The 18,893-nt window shown below is 42.6% G+C and overlaps 1 protein-coding gene across 3 annotated transcripts; it reads left to right on the forward strand.

Moving 5' to 3' along the window:
* Positions 5,760-18,673, forward strand: IL1R2 (interleukin 1 receptor type 2). Of its 3 annotated transcripts, XM_021413651.1 has the most exons (10): positions 5,818-5,874; positions 6,364-6,410; positions 6,996-7,126; positions 7,244-7,502; positions 9,215-9,389; positions 10,215-10,389; positions 11,123-11,188; positions 12,604-12,739; positions 14,895-15,040; positions 16,325-18,673. In XM_021413651.1, exons 2-10 carry the CDS (start codon positions 6,364-6,366, stop codon positions 16,450-16,452), a joined length of 1,263 nt encoding a protein of 420 aa, XP_021269326.1. In that variant the 5' UTR covers positions 5,818-5,874; the 3' UTR covers positions 16,453-18,673. The 3 variants fall into 3 exon arrangements, with proteins under 3 accessions (XP_021269335.1, XP_021269345.1, XP_021269326.1); XM_021413660.1 differs by lacking the exon at positions 6,364-6,410 and having other exon boundaries at positions 5,760-5,874; XM_021413670.1 differs by lacking the exons at positions 6,364-6,410; positions 7,244-7,502 and having other exon boundaries at positions 5,773-5,874.

Raw genomic sequence — 18,893 nt, forward strand, 5'->3', positions numbered from 1 at the left:
GGGTTTTTCATAATCGCTGTTGTGGTTTTAAATTCCCATATACATTTCACATGCAAATCCACAGAGCACATTGTGTTGCATCATGTATCAAAAACGGTTCATGATTGCAAGCACCACTACAGTTTTGGGAGAAGAGGAAAACAAAGTTACTCAGCAATCTCAGGTTTGCTGTGCTGTCTTTCAAAACATGTCCCCTTCTGACTCAATGCCTGCGGTCTGAGAAGATGCCATGGAGGTGGGAAGTGTCTGTTCGCTGTTTTCCTTGGCATCATTTGCTTCACTAGTCATACCCAATGCGGTGAGTGACCGTGCTTGTGTTCAGCTGTGGTTCAAGCCTTGCACAGAGGCATGGTAGATCATACATGCTGTTGGCTTACTCCAGCCGAGCAGGGGGGTGACTGGTAGCTGAGGAAACTGCTCAAGTTGAGCTGCTGCTCATGTTCCACCTGCCTTGATAACCATCATCTGCAGAAATGCAAATTGCTCTCTACAGTGACCTGAAAGGAGGTTGTGACAAGGTGGGGGTCGGCCTCTTCTCCCAGGTAACAGCGACAGGACAAGAGGTAACAACCTTAAATTGTGCCAGGGAAGGTTCAGGCTGGATATTAGGAAACATTTCTTCCTCAAAAGAGCACAAAGAGGAGATGTGGCACTGAGTGACATGGCCTAAAGCAATCACAGGCATAGGTTGACTGTTGGACTGAATGATGTTCCAACCTTAATGATTCTATGATTCTATGAAAGAAGTACATGTGCGTCTGTCCTTGCATTTCAATGGTGACCTGACCAATTTCACACGCAGCAAACAATCTGCACTGGTGAAGATGCTCTTTGACACACCATGGACACAATTTAGCCTACCAATATGTATTTTTATCCATGGGTAATGAAAAGAAAATATGAGACTTTTTTCAATTTTTATTGCAATTTGAGAGAGGCATTCAGATGCAGTGATGGTGAGACTGTCACTACTCAGCAACATGGATTACCCATTCCAGTTCATTGCATAGGGACAGAGATAGCACTTTACCTCTTCAACTTTCAGGACTCAGCTTTGCAACAATCTGCCTTCACTGCTTGCCCACATTGCACCATATTTTATACAGTGAGTGCCCAAGGAAGGTTTTCTCCCTTAAACCAAAAGCCAACAAACCCCGCTTCTTAAACAATTTTTTCTTTATTCCATCCCTCTATGGCTGTGCATCTGTGCAGATGATTTGACCTGCTGCCAGCAGCCTGTGTACAGCACCAGTGAGCAGGAGAAGACCTCTCCGTTTCCCAGAAGGAAACCTTAAATCCAGGTACGACGTGTGCAGTGGTGAGGATGGCCAGCACAGGGAGAGTCTCAGCCAGCCCTCCTGTGTTGGGTCTGACTCTGGGCTGAGGGCAGAGGAGGCACTGGAGAGGATAAACACAGCCTTCTATTGCTTGTAGTCCTCGCTTATTGCTGCTGGCTCTGAGCCTTTCCAGCCCTTTAGTCCCTTGTTACTTGTTGACTTCCACAGCGAGGGTCTCCTCCTCCTTCTCCTCCTCCCTGTTCTCCTTTATCCTTCCAGTTCTTGCGGTGTAGTCAATCTTCCCAGGCTGCCAGGTTGCATTTGCAGTGAAAGAAGCTGTTGAAAACTCAGGAGCCCATGGGACAGCAGGGAGGCAGCCTGCATCCAAGCTGTCACTGCTCTGGCAAAACAAGCACCCACCCATGACAGAGTGTATGTCTCTTGGCCTGCGTCTCCCTGTTTCTCCCATGTACCATATAAAATTGGTATATGAAAGCACTTATTTATCTGGAAAAGCCTGCAAATTCTTGTATTTTTGGCATCTGATGCACATCAGGCTAGTTCCTCTGCTCAGTCTTACTCTTTCTGTCCCATATATTTGGTGTTTCTCGGAGTTGGACAGCTTTTCTTCCCCCTCCGTTTCAATGCTCCCCAAGAGCCCATCTGGGAACTATGCACGAGGACATTATAAATTATTAAAACCAGGTTTGCTCATATCAGTAAGACCAAGAACATGTGTTGGTGCAATAGCTGTGGTTTATTTTGCGTTGTCTTGCCAGTCAGCTTTCAGCATTCAATATTTCTTAATGCCTCACCACCTTATTCTCATGTGAACCAGAGCAATTTACCCCTATTTTTAATCATGTAGAGCTGGCTCAGCCAAGCTGAGTAACAGGAATAAACAGCAAAATCAATGAGTGCAATTCCTGGATACCAAACAACATCAGTCACAAAAGCACTTGGACAAGTTCCTCCATCAAAGACAGCAGGACCTGGGAGTCACCAGAAAAACCTGGTGCCTTTATCTGCCCATAACACAGATGATCTTATTGCTGCTCCATGATGCCTGAATTTTCATGAACTACAGATAATGAGCAGACATGCCTTACTTGTGAAGGCTTTTTGAAACCTTGGTTGGAAGAAACTGCTAGAATGTTAAATATTATTTGAGATTTTGGTTATTTTATTATGGAGAAAAATCTACCCAAATGCTGCAAGGCAGCTGCACATTTTGGGAAATAGTTATCTGGTGAGATGAGCAATAAGTGAGAAATACGGGGAATAACTTGGTCTTCAAGTCAGGAATTTCACAGCTATGCTCCATCATCTCAAGCAGCATAAATGAATCATCTGCAGAGCAAAACCACAGAATGACACCAGCTTCCCTAAAAGTGTCTCTATATATGTAGCTGCTAGACTTCCATATTTCTGTTTATAAATAATAACAACTGACCGCAAAGTGACAGTCTTCTCAGCAGACAGGTCCTAAAAAAAATGCTTATCATATCTTTCATTTTTTGAGAAACTATATTAAACTAGACTTTTGTACTTCCAGACAAAGTATTTTGACTTAAAGTCCTGATATGGATGTGTGTGATCATGAATTTTCTGAGATGAAAGACAGGTAGGATCTTTTCTGAAGAATGTTGATTGAAATTGTTAAGCCTTGTTAGGACTGAATCCTTGAATCTGAAGACACCGTGTTATCTGGGAACTGCACTACTACTCTGTAGATATTTGTTTTTTGTCTACTTTTCAAAAGCAGGACAGTGTAAGTTATTGCACTATAAATTCACTTTGAATCTTGTAGCCCACTTCAGCTATATTTTCCAAAGCACAATGTTTTCAAATCATCTGGATTTGTAGATGTATAAAGAAAATTGGTCACTACTGGCATGTACAGATCGGAGACCCAAAGAATTGCCTTGCGGAGGGAAAATCAGGCAGAGCCCAGTTCCAGTGAGAGCTGCTGGGCAATGACAAGCTGACCAGTTGGCATCAGTTGTGGTTGAGCTGAAGGATGTGCCACCCCTTGTCTAGACAAGGTTGTCATGGGTGAACTGGGAGCAGAGGATGTAAAGTGGAGGTAAGGAAAGGGCTGGAGTGACGTAGAGAAAGGTCATGAGGGGCATGAGCTGAAGTGGCTGCAGCAGAGGGGTTTGTGTGTGTGTATGTGTGTGTATGTTCAGGGCATGGGGCACATATCTACAGAATAGCAATTGTTGCTTATTCTACTGCTCACTAAACAGCTTGCTATCAGGTGGCTTTATTCAGTGAATGTAATTAATGTAGGTTAATCGGTAGCTGTGATTTTTTCAAAGACATCCAACATAATTTCCTGTAGTTTTGCTCTATTTAAAACCTCCGATCCCTGACATTCTGTGACTCTGTGATGGTAAACGTCTGAGTTTATTTGCTGGGAACATGTCCAGTTGCCATTATCTGTTGGAGTTGGTCCAGAGGAGGGCCACGATGATGATCTGAGGGCTGGAGCACCTCCCATACAGGGACAGGCTGAGAGAGCTCAGGCTCTTCAGCATGAAGAGAAGGCTCTGGGAGGCCTTCCAGTACCTGAAGGGGGCCTACAGGAAAGCTGGGGAGGGACTATTTAGAAGGGCATCTAGTGACAGAATGAGGAGAAATGGCTTTAAACTGGAAGAGGGTAGATTTAGACTAGCTATCAGGAAGAAGTTCTTTACTGAGAGGGTGGTGAGACACTGGAGCAAGTTGCCCAGTGAGGTTGTGGATGCCCCCTCCCTGGAAGCATTCAAGGCCAGGCTGGATGGGGCTTTGAGCAACCTCATCTGGAGGGAGGTGTCCCTGCCTATACCAGGGGGTTGGAACTAGATGATCTTAAAGGTCCCTTCCAACCCAAACCATTCCATGATTCTTTGATTCTATGATTCACTAGAGATTCCCACCTCCATTGCATAAGTGAAGACTGTTGTATAGTAATAGCTTGAACTTAGATCTCATATAAAATGGGTCGCCTTATCTGACAGAATGTTTCTCTGACATAATGTTCGGCTGCCATACACTGACCTGGCAAAGGAAGGTCTATAATCATCTTAATTCATGAGGTCAGATGCTCAGAATGCAGTGCAGGAGCTCCAGAAAGCCAGACTAGTGCTTTCATAGCCCAGACATGGGCATCTAGCATCAATGCAGACGAGTTTTTTCCCTTGACTATAGGACAGTAGCTAATGTTAGTTGCATTATCAGCCTTTTTGGTTCATGGATAACAGAACTGTCGAAGGAAAATCAGACAGCCACGAGTGAGTCTAATAGCTACGGAGACCCTTGCAGTGACTGTGCTGATCAAAATATGGAAACTATAAGACCACTGGATCAATATGGAAACTGTAAGACCATCCCAGACTGAAATATGAAGCTTCGTGACTCTTTTACTGTTGTTTACTTCCTGAAGTTACAGTACTGTGGTGGATATTGCCTGCACAAAAGAATACGTGCAACCCAAATTTATGACATATCCCCAAAGGCTGCAGTATGCTGATAGATGTCATCAGCTATATGTTTCTTCTCCTTGTAGAAAATGGCAGCACGGTCTCAAATGGTTATTTTGTTTTCATTTTTGAGTCATTATTTGGTTAGTGAGAGCATCAGGAAGCCTTAATGTCAAGCTAGGATCCCGGTGCTCCAGACCAGGGCTGCTCAGCTGAGGTTTGACTGAGGTCTGTGGGCAGGGACCTGTGTGCCAGCTCCAGCTCTGGGAGGTCAGCCAGACGCCACACACTGCCCTCCTGAGCCAGCAGTGACGCAGTGCATGACGAATGGTCCCCCAGGGATCAGGAGGCTGGGAAAAACACTGAATCGTCCACAGGAGGCATGACATGTCCAGACAAGGCAAAACTGACCTGTGGTACTGCTGCTGACTGAAGTCTTCCACTTGATTGCCCTCTTCTAGTCAAGCAGATGTCAACATTACCACAGTTCATAACCCTTATCTTGCCATCCTGCTTATGAGTCCAGAGACCACGACCTGCCTACATCTGTTAATTCTTCATACTCCACTGTAAAGTGAGCCTCCATGCAAAGTGTGACACTGAGATGGGTGTCATGGAAAGAAAGAGGAATCTACCCATTCGTGATTCACAAGCTATCTGAGAAATCACAAAAGAGGAAAAACCTGCCGTGTTGTCCACACTAAAACTTGCAAAACACATTGTGTGAAGACTTCAGTTATTTTGCTGCTGACTGTGCTGAAGGATACCTTTTGTTACCCGTGAGAAATTTTATTTTAGGCAGAGTATAAAACAGTCATGTGAAGACACGAGTGTAAGCAAACTGCCATTCGTCAGAAAAAAGGGAAATTTGGTCATATATTTAGCAGTCATTTCCCCTTTTTTGGGAAATCCAAACGCATATTTTCTTTCTCTTTGTATTTCTCTCATCCTCGCTCTACGGAAGGAAAGAAAGATAGGTCTAAAATGTCACTTGGTTTTGACACAGATTTGATTGGGCAACGCAAGACAAATTTCCGTTGCGCCTTGAGTTAAACTCTATATAAGGTCCATTCTAGCAATTTCACTCTCACATCTTTTCGTGAGAAACTAATTGAAAGGATGCAGAACCACAGGTAAGTGAATCTTACAGAAATCTGGGAATGAAAGCTATCCATAAAACCTCTGTTTCTGTAGGGTGTATGAGGACTGCTTGGTATTAAACTGAAGGGATTGAACTAAATTACCAAATATTTTGATTAAGTGAAGGATCTAAAAAGAGAGAAAATCCCCTCTTACTGTATGTTGCATGCATACCTTGGGGGCTGTTAATGCAGCAAAGGGAGTCACTAGTTCCAGATCCAGGTGTAGCCATGAGAAGAGATACAGCTCCACACCAGTGTGCTGGAAATGAGTGAAGACCTTGTCGTATGGGAGGCAACTCAATGTTATAAAGCTGTATTATTAAGTAAGAGATTGACTTTGTGCTAGCTGTTGTGCCCATGCCCTATGATAGCTAATGAATGGCTCGCAGCAGATAGTTTTGTTTTGTTTTCCCCTGAGGTCACTGTGCCAGATACCTAGGACTTGTTGTTCAGGGTTTTTGTTATCATTTCTTTGCACAGATGGTTATGATGTTCACACAAGAAAACTCACGTGTCCCAACAGCAAGGTGGGTGCCCATGCCATGGGAGTCAAAGCTGTTGTCCCAGGAGAAAAATTTGTTGGAGACACTGAGATCTTGGCTCTTGTTAGATTGTTTGCCTGCAGATATGTGCTGTCTGGCCTACTTCTACAGCCATAGTGGAGAAGATAATGTGGCGCAGCATTCACAAGGGCATAGAGCCTTGGCAAAGACCTGAAGTGACTCTACTGCATCTTTTCTCCTGTGCTTATCCAAACAAGCAACACTACAGCTAAATTGAAGCGCCTGGCCCACGCCTCAGTCACAGCTTGTTGCAAAATACACAGAGCTGTATTTTTCTACCCTTCTACTATGGGGACAGCAGCATCTTGTGGTGTGTTGTTTGCATCTCCCAGAGTGACAGGAAAATGACAGATGAGAAGCGTTTGCACTAAGCCAGATGCTCTTGTTCCACAAATTAACTTCTGTCAGTTGGGAGTGAAGAAGCACTTTTTGTTCACTAAGGAGAATCAAAACTCACCAAGTCTGTAGTTAGGAATAGAACAGTTAACTCTTTAGTTAATGTTGAGTATTTTAATTGAATCTTCTGTCTCATAATAAACTTGCCTGCAGATTTCAAGACACTTTCCCTCGCTCTTCTTCTTCCCATTTCCTCTGGGAAAGAATGCATGGGTTCTTCCTTGCCCTGGTTACATGCACAGTGTGTACCTCTGCTTTCAAGCTCCAGCAAGGGAAAAGCACAGGTAAGGGCACGGGTTTGGTTGTTTCTTTTGTTTTGTTTTGTTTGTTTGTTTACCTCCCTTTCCTTCTTTTTATATGCCTGCCCAACAGTAATGACAAAATGTCTCTGATTCATATAGAAAACTGCCCAGATCACACCATGTTTTTCCAATACTACTATGAACTGCACGGAGAACCTGTGGTTCTGAAATGCCCTTCCCCCAGATACAAACATATGGATTTTTCTGCCTTGACACACAATATCACATGGTACAAAAATGATTCAAAAACCATGATATTAGGAAGAGACGAAGATCCAAGAATCTGGGCAAAAGGAGATGCACTCTGGTTTTTGCCAGCAAGGCAAGAAGACTCAGGAGTATATATCTGTACCAGAAGGTAGGTGCTTAAAAGAAAGTTCAATGCACTAACAAGGTGCTATGCCTAAAATACATTAACTTGACTCTAAAGTCCAGCTATCCTCAGAGCTTACTTGGGTAAGATCATTTCCTTACTGAGTTTATTAGAGAAAAATTGTGGAAAGTTAGAAATGTTAAATAAGTTGTGCCTCCTATATGTATGTATATAAACTGAAATCTCTATGCATCATGACTTAGCGCTGTCATTCTATGATCTCACAAGGAAGAAGTGCACATGGGAGTTTGCTCTCGCTCATTTATCAGTCAGTCAGGGCTGCAGTGAGCAGGAGTGTGCTACAGACAGGGTACTTTGCAGACTGCAACCCCTACCTCACAGCTTTAGAGAAGCAGACAGTATTGTTTACATTTCAGATTGCATTATGAAGAATATGCCAAGGCAGAGTGTTCTGAGACACTTTCTTCTTCCCTTTTCCTTTTTCCTGAGCTTTACTTTTCTTCTACTTCACATTTTTAATCAGAATTGGATTCCTTTGGCTTTGCTGGAACATCTCACATGAGACCCAGCGTGCATTTACGGGGCTAGAATCAGACCTGTGATACTACAGTGGTTTGCAATGTGAGCTAAGACTCTTTCCAGGTCATTGTTTTCTGCGTGTTTACAATCTGACAGCCTGCTGTACAGTTTCGAAGGAGGAACATGGATCTGGACTTGTGGTGGAATGAGGAAGGCAAAAACAACTAGTGCCACTGGGGCTTGAAAACCGTATGACACAGGGTCCTTATCCCTGCCAGCTCCTCCTTCCTGCCACCCCCCAGGGCTGGCTCCTGGCAGCGAGCACCTCACTCTGGGTTACACAGTATGTGTATGTGCCCATACATCTCAGATGCAGAGCATGGTTTCCTTGCAGAACAGCAAGAAGAACACAAGTTAATAAATCATGCTCAGCATATTAGATTGGCCTTTCAGCATCTTATCAGAGATGGCAGTGGTGGGTCAGGAGAGAAGACACTGTCAGTGACGCCAGAATAACAAAAGGTTGTAAATACATAAGCGCTAGAGCACAGCCTGAGAGCTGCAAGGGTTGCTTTTAGCCTTTTCCTGAACTCTTCTGCCTCAGCCAATCCAGTAACTAAAACTGTGACAATGATATTGCTAGCTGTAGTAAAATGTTGTGAAACCTGTTTGAAAAAGATATGCAGAGGCTAAGTACATAGCTTCACTGCTAACATTAGTATAGAATTGATAGAATAGAAACAAACCCTATTTCAATCTCATATCATCAAAGTAGAAAATTTCATTCAGCATACTGTGAAATGAGGACAGAAGTGGAAGAGGACTCAGCTCAAGTGCTAACGTCCCCCAAGTGACTTGTGTGTTTTGATCCTCCCTGGGGCTGGGAACAATTGCCACTTGGGGCCAGGAGAAAGAGGCAAATACTATAACACCTTGAAACCTTCTTCTTTATGTAAAATAATATGTCCTCAAGGAAATACCTGCTGGCTGCACAGTAGCTCCTCTAAGACTAGGCCTAGTGGTTTACTCGGGCCTGGAAAGACAAGTGTAGAGAGGAACCAAACAACGCAGCTTACGTCAGTAAGATTGAGTACCAGTTACAAATCAGCTTGAGCTCATGGCTGTCAGCTTTCAAGTTCATTTGCTGTGGGTTTGCAGGGCGTCACTCGAGCTCCCCTCAACACTGCTGGGTGCTCATGTTTACCCTCTGTCTGCAGGAACTCCTCCTACTGCGCCGAGGTGTCCATCCACCTCACAGTCGTGCAGAAGGCAGCAGCTCGGGACATTGCCTATCCCCAGCTCCTCTTCACTTTCACCTCTGGAAAGATCATTTGCCCCAACCTGTGGGAGTTTACAACAAACAGGACGAACGTGGATCTCCAGTGGTACAAGGTAGAATTTTCAATTTCTGTTTATGCAAAATCTGAAACGCTGTCCCATTTGTAAATGAACATCTATCTCCACTTTCTGTTTCTCCAGAACACTATGTTGTTAAATCATGACCAATCTAACGTTATAGCATAATATACTGGAAATTTATAGGACAGATGTATGTATTTTAGGAAAGGTTCTCCGGGGTGGGCTCAGCATGGTCTGAAGTGCTCCAAAGAGAGTGTTTTAAAGGCTAGCTCACCTAACCTGCCCAGAGAAGCTGTGGTGCCCCATCCCTGGAGGCGCTCAAGGCCAGGTTGGATGGGGCCCTTGGCAGCCTGAGCTGGTGGGGGGCAGCCCTACCCATGGCAGGGGTTGGGGCTGGGTGGGCTGTGAGGTCCCTTCCAACACAAGCCATTCTGTAATTCCATGATGACTAAAATGTATTTGCCTTAGAAGAGTGCCTTGGAATTTTGTTCTTATGAGGTCATGTATGGAAAGCAATAATGGGAAAACCTCTTTGTTTACCAAAATGTATTTTTCTTAGAAGAATATCTTACGTGATTGCTCATAAGAGGACTCAGGAAGTAACCTAGTATATTTTTCCATCTTTAAATATGTGACTTACTGGAAAGAAATGTTAAAATAGCAGTTCTTCATATAATGCCTCAGAACTTTTTGGTGAGGAATACATGTTCATAGAACTTGCTTTGTGGTGGGAAAGTGAAGTTGCACAGATTAAACAGTGGTCAGCAAAATTTTCATAACAGAGAGAAAAAGATAAGGAGGTTACTCCGGATTTTATCACACCTATCTGAGCTGTAACATCAGTTGTCCTTTCTCCAGGATGCTGTGCTTTTGGAAGATGACAGTGAAAAATTTGTATTTCTGAAAGATTCGACTTCTCTGTTCTTCACTTCTGTATTACCGACAGACTCCGGCTACTACACCTGCAAAATGGCTTTTCCGTATGAAGGTGTCACATATGAAATCACCCGGACAATTAAACTGCAGACAGTAGGTAAATATTGACCACTGAGAACACTTAAGAAAGCTTTTGCATCAGTGGGTTTGCTGGTGAAGTTGAGGAGGGGAGCTCAGATTCAGTGCTGCCAAGGAGGGGAGCAGACATGCTGGCTTTTGATGCTGGAGCCGGTGGGTTTCCTGCAGCATGGCTGGCACAGCTCTTTGGCTCACCTTAGCTCTTTGGCTCACCTTAGCTCTTTGGCTAACCTCAGAGCTTGCCTTGGCATTCAGCAGCACATTTGCAAGAGGCAGAGCTGGTTGTCGCAACTGCCTGCGGTTGTAAAGCCGAGTAATTTATTTCTTAGGGGCCGGGAGGTCACTACGAATGACTTCAGAGAGTTTAGGAAATAAAACACCGAACATTCTCTCTGGGGCTGGGGGAAAGCCCCCGTTTCCCAAGCCGGCGAGAGCCGCTGGCCCAGCTGCTGTTGTGGGGCTCCCGGCGGGCACCAGGGGGCGGCCGGCGGCTGTGGCACCCTCGGGCTCGGCGGCACTCCGGTCCCCTCGCCATCCCTGCCTTCCTCATCCATCCCCCGGGGTCACGATGCTGGCTTGGCCCCGTCTCTCTCGGCTTACACAGGTCTCTGGGTGGGGAATGCCTCTCCTTGCCACGGGGTTTAGTAACGAACTGCTCTGTGGGAAGTGCAAGATGTTGAGCCAAGCAGCACGTTACAACGCCCGTTGTTTCCGTTGTGCAGGCATTGACTTTGTTCTCTCTCTCTGTGCAGAACAAGAAAAGAGAATTACCCCCATAATTGTGTATCCAACTCAGAAGACAACATCAGCTGCTCTTGGTAAGGCTCGGCATTATTTTGGAAGCATCTAATCAGAAGAAAATTAGAGCAGGTTCCCTTATTTGTACCCTAATTTGTTGGTATAAACGATTATGGTTCTTTTGGCCTCAGTCATATCAACAGAAGTTTGGTGCTGTAGTAGTTTTTCCTTCTTATTGTCTACAATAAGAAACTATTTTCTTAACATCATAGAATCAGTAAGGTCAGAAAAGACCTCTAAGATCATCTAGTCCAACCATCAGCCTATCACCACCATGCTCACTAAATATGCCTCCTTGTAGAAACCAAAGCAAAAATAGCTGTAGATTTTAACAACAAAGCATGAAAAGTATGTTTGCATCCTTAGGTCAGCTGCTCAGAGTTCCCCCTTCATCAAGAACATACCCTCTTCAACATTCCCCCAGACAGCCCTAGGTTGTTGGGTGGCTTTGAACTAGCCACCCAGCTCTTTTGAGAGGAGGCATTTTTCATTGCTTAATGTTAGAACCAGACAGTTATCACTAGTTAGAATGCATCCTACTAGAACCTCAATTTTTCTTCGAAGATAATGTTGTAACAGTGCATTTCTGTTGCTTTCCCTCATTTTAGAGAATGCCATGTATATTTGACACTAAGCTCTCTTAACTTGGGTACTATACACTCTAGAGTAGAGGCTCTGGGCAGCCTGGTCTAGTGGTTGGCAGCCCTGCACACAGCAGGGGGGTTGAAACTAGATGATCATTATGGTCCTTTTCAACCCAGGCGATTTTATGATTCTATGATTCTATGATACACACAGCTATGCCCTGTGAGCCTTAGTTTTCACTGCCACTTTTCTTTCTGCAAGTATGACATTGTCTTTTTTTTGTCTGTCTGCCCCATGGAGTGTACTATATTCTCTTCAGCAGCTCTGTATGATTATTGAGCCATGTGTTTTCCATATGAAATAAATACCTACTAGTGTGAGGGCTCCTTATCCTTAGCTCAGAGTTGCAATAATTATAGCAACATTTCTGATTTTTTGCGTGGTCATGTTATCCCTGGAGGTCTCATCTAAAACTGAATGTCCTTGCCCGATCACTGGGGGTTAGAGCAATTGCTCTGGAGCAGCTCTGCCCTTTGAACTGCAAAACAGTAGAAGGAGCTGGGACACAGGTACACAGCTTTGTCTCCTGAGGAATATATATTGTACAAGGATTGATAACTGCTGGAATGGAAAAGTAATTTGCTTAGTAGTGGAAAGGACTGCCAAACTGAATGGACTTGCTGCCAAGGAGTAGGGGAACATGCAATCTGGGCTTAACTTCAGTTTTCACTGTAGTAGTGCTTGACATGTGTTGGAACTCAATCTCCCACCAGAGATGCTTTGTTCACCGGGAGAAAGAGTAGATTTCAACATGCATCTGAATGTTTTTTTAATCTTCCTCTGCCAACAGGCTCCAAGATGACTCTCCCATGTAAAGTATTTGCTGGACCAAACAGCAACATCTATACTGACGTGGAATGGTTAGCAAATGATACCACGATCGATGTAGTTTACAAGCAAAACAGAGTCACGGAGGGGGAACGACAGTAAGTCGAGTGAAAGTGTTTTCTTGTGGTTGTGGTGCTACAGGGGCTTTCAGCTGGATGCCAGGTAATGAAATGGAATGTGGAGAGTTCAGAAGTAAAAGTGAGAGCTGAGAAAAACAAGCAAATGAAAACATGAAATCAACCAAACAAAAAAGTGCAGACCAGCCAAGCAGGGTGAAGTCAATTTTTTATCTCTAGATTTTATTCCCTTTGTACTGTAAACGAGCCAACAATGAGCCTTACACTTTCGCACAGTTTTGTGGGTAGCTGAGCTGATGTATGAGCTGACTGCAGTGGGAAGCAATGGGCCTCGATCCTTCCCAGTGCCTCTCTTATCTCTCTTCTTGCCCTGTGCCAAGGAAATGGCAACATCCTTGCCTTTGCACCAGCCCTGGCATTCATGAGATACTTCACTGAACCTCTGAATACATTGAGATAACAGAAAACTATCTGTGTTTTGTGGGTTTGCATTTTTTATTATTAGTATTCCAATTATTGCTAATTTTATTATTGTTATTTTTTACCCTTAGGATTGCTCCTTTTAATGTTAGTTAAGAGTTAAACTGACACTCAAGGATGCCCAGAGAGTGCTAGTGCTGGCACCAGGGCAGAACCAAGCAGGATGCTGGTGGGAGGGAAAACATCCTCTTGCCATGGTCCACTGTCTCTCCCTATCTTGAGCCATTCTCTGAGTTGCCTCATAGCTGCATGCCTCAAGACTTTTGACATTTTGCCTATGCTGTTATTGTTTAAACTGGTCCCTCACCAGATATGGTCTTCCCAGACAGCTCCTGGCTAGGGATTAGAACTTAGCATGGGGCAAGAGGGATTGGCAACAGGATCTGGGGATATGGCATCCCTGTTTTGAGGGGCAGCAGTGTTTAATATTTATGGATGTGGGCTGTTTTCAGCCTCAGGGCTACATATCAACCTGGCCATGTTGAGTTTATTGCACAGTTACAACCAGACGTAACATTGACAGCTGGGGATCTGAGACTTTCTGTGTTTTGATATTCCTCACAGCTTGACTGAGAACATTAATTTATAATGTTGTTTACATGGATAAATGAGAAAGCCTTAAACTCATGGTGAGGTGCCTTAAAATACACTGTGGAACAGCAAGAGTCTCTACAGGATTTAGAATAGAACAACACATATGCTTTCTTACTTAGACCTTTATTATTGTTGCCACTACTACTACTACTGCTACTGCTACTACTACTACTATTACTAGTACTGTTATGTATTACTACATAACTGCAAGAGGAGGGAGACTACACCAGCTAGGGATCACACAGAAACCATGGTATGAAGCTGCCTCAGTTCTGCTGGATGCCTTCAATGAGGCACTAAGTCAAAACAGGTCAAATACCACTGCAAGAAAAAACAAAACAAAACAAACAAACAAACAAAAAAAAACCAATGATTTTTCACAGAAGACTGTGTCAAACACAGCCAAGTTGCTGCCTTCATGTGGTACTGACCCAGGATGTGTGCACAGGCAAATTCATTGTCATGGTGCATAGCAAACCCATGAACAAATCATTACAGAGCAGCTGGATGAATTCTCCAGCAGTGACTAAAAGATATCCAGAGACAATGTTTGCACCTAGAAAACCACTTTTCAGTAGTTGCACTGATGAAACCATCAGGCTGGAAACTTTCTAGACACTTGCTTGTACTGAAATCCTGGGTTTGGGTGAACAATAAGCAGGTATGGTGGGTCAGTTTGCTGAGAGGGGGTCTGCAGGTTTGTGTTCTACATGTGTCCTCTTCCAGCTGATAATAAGAATTAACATCAGAAATTAATAGGTAGTCAGAGAGAAGGAACGAGATCCTTCCATGATGCTGTGTGGGGAGCTCAGTTATACACAATTCTGCTTGCGTTTCTACCCGCCTTTCATTTTTGCAGGACAAATTCAGATCTTTTTTTCCTGGAAGAATCAATGAGTGCAACATGGATACTAAATGGAAAGGAGGAGACTCAATGAGTTGGTAGAACTAGTCTGGGTGACACAAGTGTCCTCTAATGCAGAGGGGCTAGTTCAGAAATGAATAAATATCCAATGCAACTTCTTGCAACGTGCTGCTAGAATGAGTCTATCAAAGAGAGCTAGTAAAAGGAACTCACACTGAATTTTCCTTTTTCTTCCAGAGAAATCACAGAAAATGGTGAGAACTTCATTGAAGTGCCACTGATTTTTGAATCTGTGGAAGAAGTGGATTTTTACACAGATTTTAAGTGTCTGGCCCAGAACAGATATGGATCCCAAGTACTGCCAACACGGGTAAAGCAGGAAGGTAACTAGTTTGACTATTTATCTTGGAGAGAAACAGGCTGCAATTGTTATAATTATTCTAAATCTAAATTATAATTGAAGTATTTTATGCTTTCAGACCTAGTATTAGGGTGAATTATTGCTCAGGAAAAATTGGTTACCTCTTTCACATGTAGACTCAAAATGCATGGTGTTTTAGAATAGTCTGCTCGCACAGAACACTTTCTGTGGGTCACTTGTTGACATTTTCCACAGGCATAAAAATCTGTGCTGGTATATTTGGTCACTGGATAAGGCTCAAATTTAGATACGCTTTGTGAAATGGTGGCTTCATTGAGACTTCTGGCACTCTCACTGGGTGCATCAAGGCCAGATCTCACCCAGTTCCTCAACAAGTAGGAAAAAAAAGACAATAGCAGAATAAAGATCAAAGAGTTCCATTTCCTCATGCGAACTGCTGCCAAAATAACAAGAAATATAAATAATGGTGGCTGTTGTTATTTTGGTTCCTAGTGATGGAAAGAGAAGCCCTAAACTCAGTGCAGTTCATGTTGCGATGTGATAGACTGTTGGCTAAGAATCAGCTGTAAAAACAGTGTGAAGCAATGCTAATTGTTTCTTTGCGCAACACTGATGAATCACCAAAGCTTGCTCATACCATCTTAGAAAGATACATGAACAATTACAGTCTTCATTATGAGTTATATCTCATGACTCACGCCAGCATCTTATGATGAGGGACTTGTACTCACTTATCTACATGATGTGCTGCTCAGGTCTTCCATGAGCTATGCAAGTATTGCTACAGAGGAGGGAGCTCATAAACTGGCATAGGCCTGCATAATCCAAAATTGAGGATATTAGGTGTATTTTGGGAAGAAGTTTGTCTTGATCATTAATAATTTTTCAGGTGCTCTGTATGAGAAAACTGTTCACAGAGCTTGAGAGTGGACTAGCTATTATGTACTCTCTTTCCACGTGGTGCCTTGATTTCCTGCTTGAAGTGTCACTGCTTTCACCAAATTAAGATGGAAAGTATACAACCACCCCAAGCAGGGAAGAGCCATGTGTACACAAAAGGACTGAACTGTAAATTCTCATCCTCTATTGTTTTCTAATACTTTCCTCCCACCCTGATAAACATACTTCCCAGAGCACTGAATCAATAGACCTCTTCCTTTCAGAAGCAGTTAGCCCTGCTGAAAGGTTAATTTGCAGACATCCTTTTTAATGTAGCTTCCCTTCTTCTTCTTTGAGTAAAGAGAACTACGTTTTCTGAAAATATTTCATTTCTTTACTTTTCCAGCTGTCGGCTTGCCCTGGTACATTGCAACGATTCCAGTCGCACTGGCCTGTGTCATCCTGGCGGGAATATGCGTACAAAAGCGCTGGAAGCAGAAAGCTGATAAAGGATACACAATAGCAAAGGTTTAAAATCTGCTTTGTTCTCCACGGCCAACAGTGAAAAATTCATCCTGGCTATCTTTCACGTGAGACACAGAGAGACATTTTGGACCAGACATACTGCTTTCCCAGCAGATGGATGTATATCAGCTTTTTTCTTCTTCTCCATGCCTTCCATGATTTGATTAAGTTAGAAATATACGTTTGTATAAAATGCTGCTTAGAAACAGAGAACCTGCTTCTATGGTAAGGCTGTGACTTACAGCATTTTGAAATACAGTGTCCCATGTACATACCCTTGTTATGAGACAGGTAGGGAAAGTTAGATGGTCTTGTCCTTTGTAATTCCAATAGTTTCGTCCTTTGAAAAAAAAAATAATAAAAGGTGTAGAGGAAGCTGAGAACCTTAAAAAAATCAATCAAACAAACAAAAAAACAACAACAAAACAAGAAAGTTTTCTCCAAAAGGGCTACTTTGCACCAGTGTGGAAATATAGTTCCCTTCTGCATCCAAACTCACTTTATTTTTGTTTTTAAAAAGCCAGTCTTTCCTTTTTTTTCCGGAGCCTAATACAGTTGTCATATCAACTGTAAATCTATGAACTTTTCCAGAGAGAATAAAATTTTATTTTTTTTACCACTCAGCTTGTTCTTTGCTTTAATTGGTTGTCTCAGATTATCCCCCTCCCAGAGATAACTACCTCAACGTAATGGAGTAATAGTAGTGTACACTGCAGAATTCGGTTCTCTTGTATCCACTAACATCTCATATCCAGAGATTCATAGGCAGCTGTAACATGCTGTTATCTATGCCAAGAAAAGAATTCGGATGATGTTTTAGTGTTTAGAAAGTCATTTGACTGATACAAATAAAGTTTTATTCCTGGAATAGATTGGACAGATTATCAGTAACAATGGACATTCTTGTCTGTCAGTTTTCCAGCTTCTGTTGCTGGCCTGCTCCTCCTCTCTGGTATGAATATAAAAGTCTTTAATAGATTCCTGTAAACAATGAGTCTGCACCAGTCTCAAACTGATGCAGTTTCGGGAACTGTGCATCCTTTTCATTGAAATATGCAGTTTGATCACTCATGATGCAAAATATTGCCTATTTTTGGTTTTGTCTAACTGGATTCAAGTCTTGTTAAATATCAGAAGGGAGTAATAAATAATCAGTAACCATGCTGTACTTTGAGACTCAAAATGAGTAGAACTTGGTTATTTTCTCTTCCAATCAGTAACACGACAGTGGAGAAGTAGTTCCATCATATGCATTACCGTCATATGAATAGGAAGGGAAGAGACCCAGCTTTAAGATTTAGATCATTACAGATCCAGAAGTGACACCTCTCACGGACACTGAAGAAAAAGATTTATTTTGGTAATTCAGCCCAGACGTTTTTCAAACTTTAAGAAAAAAAATAATCAGGAAAATGTTGGCTCCAAATAAACAGATCTGTAAAGTAAGAAGTGTTGGAACTGCATGTAGTCTCACAAACTACAGAGACGAACTACTCCCATTTGTCTGGGAGGGGCCATAATCAAACTGCTTTCCACCACCACTTAGACCTGGATCTGAATTTAGCCGCCAAAAATATTTGAAGCATTTCAAATATGTGACTTGAATTAAGAAATCCTTAAATCTATTATCAGAAATTGTCACATCTTATGAGATCCAAGCCAAAATTTCTCTTTAAGTATTCTAATTGTTTTCTGTGAAGATGTAGGAGTTATATTTCTGGCAGTTTGAGTCAATGACAACCAGAGAAGACCACAGGAATTATTGTTTCCAAGTGCAGGATATTAAAGATGATGAGAAAGAATACACATATTTTATGGTCAGAGGTGAAAAAGGTGGCTGAGCATGTTGGAAAATGTTAGTTCACTTGTATATCTGTCCTTTGAAGGAAGAAAAATACTGAATCAAGGAATGTGAGAAAAGAGTAGGTTTTAGGTACATAAGGAATGTTCTTTTTTCAGCAATTGCTATTCTATAACTAGAGAACAAATTAGGTTTTTCAATAAATGCAACCTTTCAAAATGTAGTTTGCTCTTCCCATCCATCTGTACCCTCTATGAGTAGCATGATGACACATCTGGCTGTAGGAGCGCAGTTGGATTTCACTCAGTAGTGGAAAAGAAGTAGAACTTTGTATATGGAGTGCTGGTGCCAAAGACAGTTAATACCTCAGACTGTCCTCCAAACTGGAGAAGGAAATGTGAGTGTGAATAAAATTTGGACATACGGAGATTTGTTGTTACTCAGTGGTATCTTGAATACAAGGGGAATGTAAAGAAACATAGGTTCATCTTTTATGAAATAATTGATTTTGGCTTATTCAAACGAACCATACAACGTGAACGTTGTGTATTGTTGTAAATGTAATAAGGTCTATACTGTTCTTGAAAATATTACATGAAAAAGGAAAACTAAACAAAATGAAGTGCCAGTGTGTGATTCGGGTGGGAAG

Source organism: Numida meleagris, chromosome 1, assembly GCF_002078875.1.
Source record: "Numida meleagris isolate 19003 breed g44 Domestic line chromosome 1, NumMel1.0, whole genome shotgun sequence".
In the NCBI taxonomy this organism is placed as follows: Eukaryota; Metazoa; Chordata; class Aves; order Galliformes; family Numididae; genus Numida; species Numida meleagris.